Source organism: Oryzias latipes, chromosome 12, assembly GCF_002234675.1.
Source record: "Oryzias latipes chromosome 12, ASM223467v1".
Lineage (NCBI taxonomy): Eukaryota > Metazoa > Chordata > Actinopteri > Beloniformes > Adrianichthyidae > Oryzias > Oryzias latipes.
In genome coordinates this window covers 20,675,558-20,685,873 of record NC_019870.2, presented here as the reverse complement: position 1 = coordinate 20,685,873, position 10,316 = coordinate 20,675,558, and the positions used below count along the sequence as shown (strand labels likewise).

The following is a 10,316-nucleotide window of genomic DNA, read 5'->3' as shown; positions in this document are numbered from 1 at the left end:
AAATACAAGGAATCTGGAAAACTTCACCTACACTGTTCAGTAGCAGGTATTTATCGCTGAGTCACACTGGTTAAAGTTCTGGCTAAAGATAACCTGGATCAATTTTAGGTCAGTGAATCAGGTTGAATTGGATCATTCAAAATGAACCAATATTGACTATGAACTGTATCAGCAACCACAATTTATGATTTGAATCAAATCGTTAAAATGAATTGTTACACCCCTAGTTTTAAGGCAACAGTTTACTTTCATGATCTATTGCACAGGAACACACATTTCTGTAAAAGTGTTGCTTTCAGATTCGGTGTCTGTATTTGTATTCAGTTTGTTCTGATGCATGCGCTCCAGAATTCGATGGATGCTACTAAAGCTTGGTCTGTCCGAGGGTTGAGTGCTCCAGCAGAGCCGCATCAAATTGTACAGCTCTAGAGGACAGTTCTCTGGACAAGCAAGAATCTGTCCATCCCTCACATAGTAAATGACTTCCTCGTGACCCATTCCATAATATGGCTGCATCCCATGCGAGAAAATCTCCCATAGCACCACCCCATACGCCCAAACATCCGACTCAATTGTATAGCGATTGTAGAAAATGGATTCTGGGGGCATCCAGCGAATAGGAATGGCATCATTCTCATTGGCTTTGTAGTAATCAGCAGAGTAGATGTTTCTCGAAAGTCCAAAGTCTGCAATCTTTACCACCATTTCCTCCCCAACCAGACAATTACGAGTTGCCAGGTCACGGTGGACAAACTTGCGTTCTGAAAGGTAGGCCATTCCTGCAGCAATTTGCTTAGAAATTGATAACTGCTGTACACAGGAAAGAGATCCTGCCTCCATATCAGAGGAGAAACTGCGGTTGGAAATGCTGGGACAGCTGAGAGTGTGCATTGACTGGGTTGGAGAGTGGCGACGAAGGAACTCGTTGAGATCGCCATTAGCCATGTACTCAAACAACAGACACATGGGCTTCCCCACAGCACACACACCTGTGGAGGACATGAGGACAGCTGTGCTTTATGATGTGGATAAGAGAAGCAGAACAAACAGAGTTTACGCCCACATAAACACAAACTTTTTCTTTAATAGTGAAAAGATGTTTAAGCAGCTCCAGGTTTTCCACAACGTAAAATGATTCACAGATAATGGTAAATAATTTACTCGGCCATGACATGAATACAGATGAGACCCTTTGCAGTTTAGATGTGCTCGTTCATGTACTCATAGGAGTGTGTAGTCTTAGGAGACGTAGGATGTATACACTATGTACTGTTAAAACCTGTTTGTGTCAGAGATGGGGTGTGCTGTAGTGGTAAATTGGAAGTGGAGGATGAAAGCTGAGCAGCTTAATTTAATGGATCGCATTAAATTAATGGATCTAGAAGTTGTCATAATCATATTTACAGACCTGAAGTAAATGCTTTGGGAAAACAGCACACAAGACACAACCTGTGGCATTCTTTCAAATGCATCAGTGCATCACTTTGAACTTTTTTGCTTTGTCATTTGTCAGATGCAGACTTGCAAATTTTTCTAGAGTTGTTTTTGGCAAAAAACACAAAATTTCAGGTCATATTGTGTAGGTTAGTGTCCTTCTGGTTAGATATTTTTGTTTTCTTCTTCAAGCTATTTTTACAGATTTCGAACATTTGGATGACGAGTTTCCACACAGGGAGATACCGAAGCCCATTGTCAACTTTAAACAATAATAATGTTTTAGTCTTCTGCGTATAGAAAATTACAGGGAATTATTTAGTCATGACCGGCCACAGATGCAGTAGAGTTTTAAAAATGACTACCCTTCATCAAAGTTGATATAAACCATATTTAGGAGCTGTAAACTCTTTATTTTAGTTTAACAGTCAACAAATTTTGGACAGGATTCCTGCATGCGTTTCTGAAAGTGCATTTGGATGTCAGCTATTTGCTTTAGACAATATAGGCAGTTTTAATGGAGTTAAACTTCAACATGTTTTACTTAGGCAAACCAAAGCACATTAGTTGTCAAGGAGCTCTCATTTACTGGAAAACAGTCCAGTCTTAAGTAGTTCAATGAATTGCAGTCAAGACCAGGAAAAACATTAACATTTAGAAGTTAAATGTGCAAGTGGAAACCTATACAATTAGGTAATAATAATAATTTATAACTAATAAATAATAATTTATTCAGTATTTATTTATTTTGTAAGTGACCATGGAGTGGAATAATGCCCCTTGAGGTATGCCTTATTAGAAATAAATGGACTTCATGACAGCAATCGTCCTCCGCTTCATGTCGCTCAATTCAGGCCTCTGCATCATCCATTGCTTAAATTGTCTATGACCAAATTACTATCTATCAAGATACAGAACTAATAATGCAAGAAATGAAAGAAATTGATCTGTCCTCTTTTGCCTTTCCTCAAGCTTTTCAACATTTCCTTTTTCTCTATTTATTTTAGGGGTTTGGTGTCTGTTTTTTGCCAGGTTTTTTTTCTCCTTTGAGCTTTCAGTCCGATCCTGTAAGGATCTAATATAAATTCCAACTGTTTCTAATTTTTTCACACTCACCCAGAAGTTTAACAATGTTGGGATGGTCAAATTCAGCCATGAGGGCTGCCTCTCTCTGGAAGTCATTCTGCATATCAGGTGATGCTTCCTCCTTTAGCATCTTCACAGCCACCATTGTGAAAGGCTTGTTTTGTAGGAGGCCTGGTGCTCTGCACAAAGAAACATTTAAACAGGCTTTTGGTCAAGATAGTGTCTCCTCAAAGCTACTGGAACAAACCACAAGAGTACAATGTTTTTCATAAGAAATTGTTCATTTTAGCAACTGCAGCTACTCTGGAAGTGTATTGTCAGTCACATGGGGCATTGCATATTTGTAGCACAGACACATTTTAATACAATTGTTGCTTTATGAGCTGAGGGTGGCAGACTTGAAGCCTCCAACTCCCTCTAATGACCTGGTGCAGATATCTCAAACTGCTGAGAAGGGCTAGATCAGGGGTGCTCATCGCGATGAGGGGGCGACAGTGGCTCAGGTGGTTGAGCGGGTCGTCCAATGATCGAAGGGTTGGCGGTTTGATTCCCCGCTCCCACCAGCCAAATGTCGTTGTGTCCTTGGGCAAGACACTTCACCCTCCTTGCCTCCAGTGTGGCTCCACTGGTGTGTGAATGTGCATGTATGATCCCGGTGATGGTCAGAGGGGCCGTAGGCGCGAAATGGCAGCCACGCCTCTGTCAGTCTGCCCCAGGGCAGCTGTGGCTACAACCGTAGCTTACCATCACCAAGTATGAATGAGGAGTGAGTGAATAATGGCCACAATGTAAGCGCTTTGAGCGTCTGGAAAAGCGCAGATAAATCTAATCCATTATTATTATTATTATGATCAACCAGTTAATTGCAAAGGACCATCAAAGATAACTAAAAAATACATCTATCTATATAGATAGACATATTTATTTTGGGTGAGCATGTGAAGGCAGCACCATCTCACCCTTACATAGCAGAACCTTTATACAACTTGAATTAACTAAGAAAAGAAGAGCTCATATCTGAGCCCTAATCATATTTGACGAATGCCAAAGAAGAAAAGAGAGCTGCCGATGACAGTCAAAGAAAGACGTGGCAACTCAGAGCTTGTTCCTGAGCTGCCAGGATGAGTGCTTCAATGCTATCCTGTAGGCCAGCCCTTTCTAGCCATTGGTAGGACTATTTGATATCAGCCACTTCAGTCATGATCCGGTGGTGCATCCCATGCAGGGGCTTGTCCTCCCAGGAGGATCTGTCCTCCCACACCGCATCATCCTCTGCTCTCCATCGCCTGAGACATTCACTAAGCACACTGTCAGTGGGGGCCTTTAGCTTGATTTATTCATGCATCTTGGATGTTTCATCCTGGATAGTAGCTTGCATGCTCACTAGTCTTCTGCCTCCTTCCCAGTTTAGTCCTGATATCCTCCCCACTGTCTCAGTGTCTCCCCCTTTACTCATTTCCTCTGCCTGACAAATGTTCTTCTCATTTTCTAAGTGCATCCAGAAGATACTGACACATAAGCGTTTTTAGTTTTCAACCAATTCTGTTTGATTTCTACATACAATTTTCTTTTATTTTCGTGGAAGGTTCTTGTTCTACTCAGAATCTTTGGTCCAGATGATGCCTGCAGTTTAAAAAATTGTCATTCTGATCCCCCTGTTCTCTCCATTCCATTCTCTCACCTGGCCTGAAAAACCCTTCCAAAGGCTCCTTCTCCAATGTCTCTGACATACTGGATGTTGTTTCGTGGATACTCCAGCCCCAGTAGCTTGGAGTTCAGCAGCAGGGGAACGCGCTGGTACATGGGGTTGGGATGGAGGCGATCCAGCAGCAGCTCAGATGGCAGAGCGCTTAACGTTGGCATCTTCATCTCTCTTTTGACAAAAAGAGAGAGTGACGGGTTAGATAGATAGATAGATAGATAGATAGATAGATAGATAGATAGATAGATAGATAGATAGATAGATAGATAGATAGATAGATAGATAGATAGATAGATAGATAGATAGATAGATAGATAGATAGATAGATAGATAGATAGATAGATAGATAGATAGATAGATAGATAGATAGATAGATAGATAGATAGATAGATAGATAGATAGATAGATAGATAGATAGATAGATAGATAGATAGATAGATAGATAGATAGATAGATAGATAGATAGATAGATAGATAGATAGATAGATAGATAGATAGATAGATGACTTTATTAATCCCACAATGGGGAAATTTCATTTCTGTGGCAGCAACACGACATTCAGAAATAATCTATATAATATAACATCAATAAAGGACATCACAAATGACATTTATATTAGATAATTAAAAATATTACTAAAATTATTATGAAAGATTATTATCAAAATTAGATTCTTATTAAATAAAGAAATAAATATTAAATAAATACAGCTGCAAAAGTGTAAAAAACATGCGGTCTGCAAAACATGTAAACTGTAAAAAAACATTACAAATTTTTTCAAAATACAGAAATAACTAATGAAGTTCACACAAAAAACAAAAACAAAAAACTGTTCAGGAACAAAAAACAATTTAAAATTGAAAAACAACAACTACAACAAAAGTAAATGAATCAATGACTTAACAGAAAAAACACCCCTGGGACCGTGGAGTGTCACTTTGACACAGTGTTGTACAGTCTGATGGCTGTGGGGAGGAATGACCTGCGGTAGCGCTCCTTCTTACACTGAGGGTGCAACAGTCTTGTGCTGAAGGAGCTGGTCAGCGCCTCTACAGTTTTGTGCAGGGGGTGGGAGGGGTTATCCATGATGGATGTCAGCTTAGCTAACATCCTCCTGTCCGCCACCTCCTCGATGGACTCAAGTGTGCAGCCCAGGACAGAGCCGGCCTTCCTAACCAGTTTGTTAAGCCTCTTCAAGTCTCTGCCTGCACTGCCCCTCCCCCAGCACACAACTCCATAAAGGACCACTGAGGCCACCACAGTGTCGTAAAAGGTCCTCAGCAGCTGTCTGCACACGCCAAAGGACCTCAGTCTCCTCAGCAGGTGAAGGCGACTCTGGCCCCTCCTGTACAGAGCATGGTAAGACCTGGTTCTCCAAATATTAAAGACATTTTTTTGGTGCCAATTACCTTTTTCGGTTTGCCCACTGTTTCCTCCGCCTGTAGCAGCTGAGGATGACAATAGAGAGGGCGACTGTGATAGCAAACGAGGTCAAGACAATCACGATGACAGACATGGAGTAAGCAGGAGAAGACACAGAGGTTGTGGGAGGAAGGTGAGGGTTCTGCCTTGTTGACTCGGGCTTTATAACTGCAAGAAACAGTGAGAAACAATTTCAAAAAGGTAAATACAAGGTTATCGTAAATTATTTTTTATTGCAGACTAATAGCCATTTTTCACTCTTAATTCGTTTTTCTGGCATTTTTTTTTTGTTCATTTATTTATTTAAGTATTTACATACAAAGAGTATGAACAAAAAACTAAAAACCAACCTGGTGGTATGGTTGTTTTCCCACACTGTGGCACAACACAGTATTCCAAGCGTATGTTAGGGTTGGAGGTGTAACACCAAGGCCTGTCACTGATTCCACCAGGGTTCCTACAGTGGTTGTGAGAGTTCTTCAGCTCTGGAATAATGTCTACAGACAGACGATGCTGGTGGGGGACCTGCAGAAAAAAAATACAAAGAAAAATTATTTTTTAAGAGCAAATTTTTTTTCAATCTTTCAATTAACCTTTTTTTACACATTTTTTTTTGCATTTGTAAGATTTGTAACCATTGCAGTGCCTGCAGGTGGGTTACTTTAAAGTCTAGATAAAATCACTAAAAACAGCCACAACCCTCGAAGATCTGAAGATAACATGACAAGATGGAACAATGGCAAGAAAAAACCCGCCAAAACCAGATCTCTGTAAATAACATGGATAGTTTTGGAGAGCTGATAATGTTTGTCATGTTAGCGAATTTACAATAATACCCAACCAAACACTTTGACAGAGCGCCGTGTACCTCTTAACATCAATAAGCACAACCATAATCAATCCATATCTTTGGAACTACATATTATAAGACGCACTGTTGTTGTTGTTTTTTTAATAAATTAAGGCTTTAAAGTGCACTTTATAGTTCAAACCCATGCAACAACTCAATTTGCCTTTAAAGACCCACTCCGATGGAAATTGTGTATTTGGTATTTTTAACATGTTCTCGTGGCATTTTTCTGATGATGCAGGACATTTGTAAAAAGAATTAAGCTTAAACTGCATCATGATAATTAAAAGACCACTGCGAATGAATAGATCAAAAGATGATCAGAGTGGAACTTTAAACAATCAATGCATTCAGTCACAAGATGGAAATACTTTTTTTTAGCTGAATACACTTAGAGGTTATCCAGTGCTCCTTCAAAATTTAGTGACTTGTTCCTCAAGAATCTGCAGAGTGTGTGCCTGCACTGAATGGAACATGTGCATGTGAAAGCTTATTGCTTTCAGAGGCAGGATGTGACACGATGAGCCTTCCTTCTCCCTCGCTCTCTGCTAAACTGGCTAACATCCATAGAATCACAACACTGCATGGGAGAGCACTAACAGTTCACCAAAACAGACCCTCGCACAGAGCAAAGCTGTAAAAACATGAAGTGCCTTTTGGGCTGCAGGGACTTTAAGTGTGTGTCTTGTGGGAACATAGAATATGTTTGTGTAGTTTTATTAGTTACATTGTTGGAACTTTTAGGGTACAAACTACCAACTTTGTTGGGCCCAGATTGCTTTTGTGTGTCAGTGTAGCCCCAACTTAATGCATAGAAAGATGCACATACACATTCTTTAAACAAGGAAGGTGGGGCGTCTGATCTTCTGTCCCCTACCCCATCCCTGGTGGGGAAACCAGCCCCTCAGCAGTAGTGGGTGTATCTCTTGGGTGCTGGCTTCCTTGGCCCCCCAGCCCTCTCTCAGTGCAGGGAGAGAGATCCCTGAGTTCTTAAACAAGACCACAAGCTGGGGATCACACCACAGCAGGGACACAGACACCCCAAGGCTTGTGGTCTTGCCTGAGATCACTCATCACATCTGAGCCTTGGGGTGTATGTATTTTAGTAGGTTTTCCTGACTTGTGTCTTACCTTTTTCAGTTTCACTTCCTAGGTCAAAGGAACCGACCTCAGGGTTTGGTAGGCTTTTGTAGGGCCTGACCAAAAGTCAACCATTAACCTCAACTGGAACCACCTGGCGCAGGGGAGGGGCCTTGTCTTATAAAAGAGTGTGAATTTTGGTTCATGGGTGATAAGAGAGAGGAGTCTGTGTTTCAGAGCATGTGCTGACATTGCTGCTGCTGTTACCTGCTGTAAAATAAAAATAATAGGCATTTTTTCATTCACAAAAACCTCTGGAGTGGTTTTTATTGTTTTTTTTTTGCCTTGTACCTGTCGGTCTAAATCCGGAGCATGACAAATACAGAAGGGGTTTATACAAATATATACCTGGCTGCAGCAATAAGACAGAATGAGGGCATTAAAGGAATTAAACCCAAACACAGCCATCATAAAATTAGTCTCTATGCAGATGACATATTACTGTTTTTAAGTAATTTACATTCTGTAAATGAAACAGCAACAATCATTAATGAATTCTCCTCCATATCAGACTATTCCATTAATTGGAATAAGTCTGTTTTATTACCACTGAACAGTAATGCGGAGCAAAGACTCACAATACCAGTCAAATCAGGAAATATCAAATATCTAGGTATCAACTTTTCCCCCAAACTATCAGAACTGGTGCAGCTAAACTACACACCATTACTGAAAAACATACAGGACGATCTAACACGCTGGACCAACCTGCCTCTGTCCCTTATGGGCAAGGTAGCCACGGTTAAAATGAAAATCTTACCTAAAGTTAATTATCTCTTCTCAATGATTCCCACACAACCGCCACTAAAATGGTTCAAAACATTAGACTCATCCATATCAAGCTTTTTATGGAACAATAAACCTGCAAGAATTAGTCTAAAAACTTTAAAATCTGCAAAAAGCTGTGGAGGATTAGAATTACCTAACTTCCACAAGTATTTTCTTGCAAATAGATTACAATACATCTTAAAATGGTTAAAAAATAATCCAGAAACCAACTCATGGTTAGATTTGGAGGTCCCTTCGAGGCCTGACCAGATCTCTTCTAGGGCCGGCGCTTGGGGGTGGGGGCCTGGCTCCTCTCTCTCTGTGTGGGGTGGGTGGTGCTGGGCCTGGGGTGTCGGCGCCTCCGGGATTGGGGCCCCTGGGCTGGGGGGACCTGAACCCTATGCTGAGGGGGGGCTGGGGGACAGCTGTTTGACCACCGGGGGACAGTCTACCAGCTGTCCCCAACTTACCCCCTTCCTCATATAACCTCATATTAGGGTGAAGGGGTGGGGGGTTTATCCTGCGATACGCCTTGGGGGGTTGGGGGGGGGGGGGGGGCTACTTGGCAGTTGTTCCCTCTCCCATGGTTGCCGTATGGAGTGGGCCCCCCCTCTTTGGTTTAATTTGCACCTTAGACATGTAGGGCCCTTGGTAGGGGGGGTGCTTGAACATCACTGCCAGCAAGCAGCAGATGTCCTCCTAGCACCCTACCCACCAGTTTTAACCGCACCTTAGACATTTAGGGCCCCTTGGTGGGGAGGGTAAGGGGACATCACCGTGAATAATCAGGAGATGTCCCCTCAGTGCCCTACCCGCCAAATTTAACTTGTGGCGGATTTTGTCGCCCGGGGGGCTGTTGTTCCTTGCCTGCTGCCGTGTGGCGTTGAGGGGTTCCGGCTGCCGCTGCTGCTGCAGCGGGGGTCTTGGTGTGGGGATGGCTGGGCACTCTCCTTCCTTCTTTTCACATTCCACCATCCATTTTAGAAGAACATAAACACTCACCTGAGAACAGGTGTTAGCTCACCTTTGCACTAATAGTTTGCATGATTGAATGAATGAAATATTTCACACTAGTTGGTTTAAAAGCATAAGTATGCGTGTGTGAACACTATCTGTTTTGTGTACATGTTGACATGTGGACATTTTTGCAGCCCTTTTGTACTACATTTGAACCTTACCGTAATGATAAACAACCAGTAAACTTGCTGCTCTATGCTGCTTCATGGTCTTACCCCCCCCCCCCTCCTATTATCACCCTCCTACCCCCCCTCTCTAACATCCCTCTAACATCCCTCTCTCTTCTTCCCTCCTTTCCTTTTCCGTCCGGTCCAACACCAAAGATTTTCAAACATGATTGAAATTAATAAAGTTTGGCTCTATTACAAAAGGGGTTTATTCAGATATACCTTTGGTTTGTCTGAAGATTAATAACCCCTGTTGTTAAAGTAAAATATGTCCAACACAAAAGGCCCTCAGTTCTCATCTGCCTGCCCAGCTGTTGGACAGGACAAGTTAAAAAATATATATATATATATATAAAAATATATACCTTTTGTGTCTGAAGATTTACAACCCCCTTTCCTAAAATTAAAATCTGTCCAACACCAGAGCCCTTCAGGTATTATCTTTTTGCTCAGTTGCTGGACAGAACAAGTAAAAAAAATCATATTTACGTTTATTGATGGGTTTATTGTAAAGCTGTGGTTTCCTAAAAAGAAAGTCATGGCCTCTGTGTCTCCTTAGGAGTTGTACCAAAAAATAAATGGCTGCCAAGTGCCAACTTATATAATATGGGACCAGAGTAAAGTCACTTAGGAGGTAATGACTGTATTTGGATGTCTGAAATGTTTTTCCTTTTTTTTTTTAGGTCACTGTGATTCAATGACAGCTTGTAAAATAATATGATCTTCACA

The 10,316-nt window shown here is 41.5% G+C and overlaps 1 protein-coding gene across 2 annotated transcripts in view; it reads right to left on the bottom strand.

Annotated features, from left to right (window-relative positions):
* Positions 1-224: 224 nt before the first annotated feature.
* Positions 225-10,316, bottom strand: part of musk (muscle associated receptor tyrosine kinase) — a 61,078-nt gene continuing 50,986 nt past the window's right edge. For both annotated transcript variants that reach the window (XM_011481962.3, XM_020707816.2), the window contains exons 13-17: positions 5,996-6,170; positions 5,633-5,813; positions 4,202-4,393; positions 2,551-2,699; positions 225-989 (exon numbers count right to left, since the gene is read on the bottom strand). In XM_011481962.3, the coding sequence (XP_011480264.1) occupies positions 256-989; positions 2,551-2,699; positions 4,202-4,393; positions 5,633-5,813; positions 5,996-6,170 (1,431 nt within the window). In that variant the 3' untranslated portion in view covers positions 225-255. The remainder of the gene's footprint in view (positions 990-2,550; positions 2,700-4,201; positions 4,394-5,632; positions 5,814-5,995; positions 6,171-10,316) is intronic.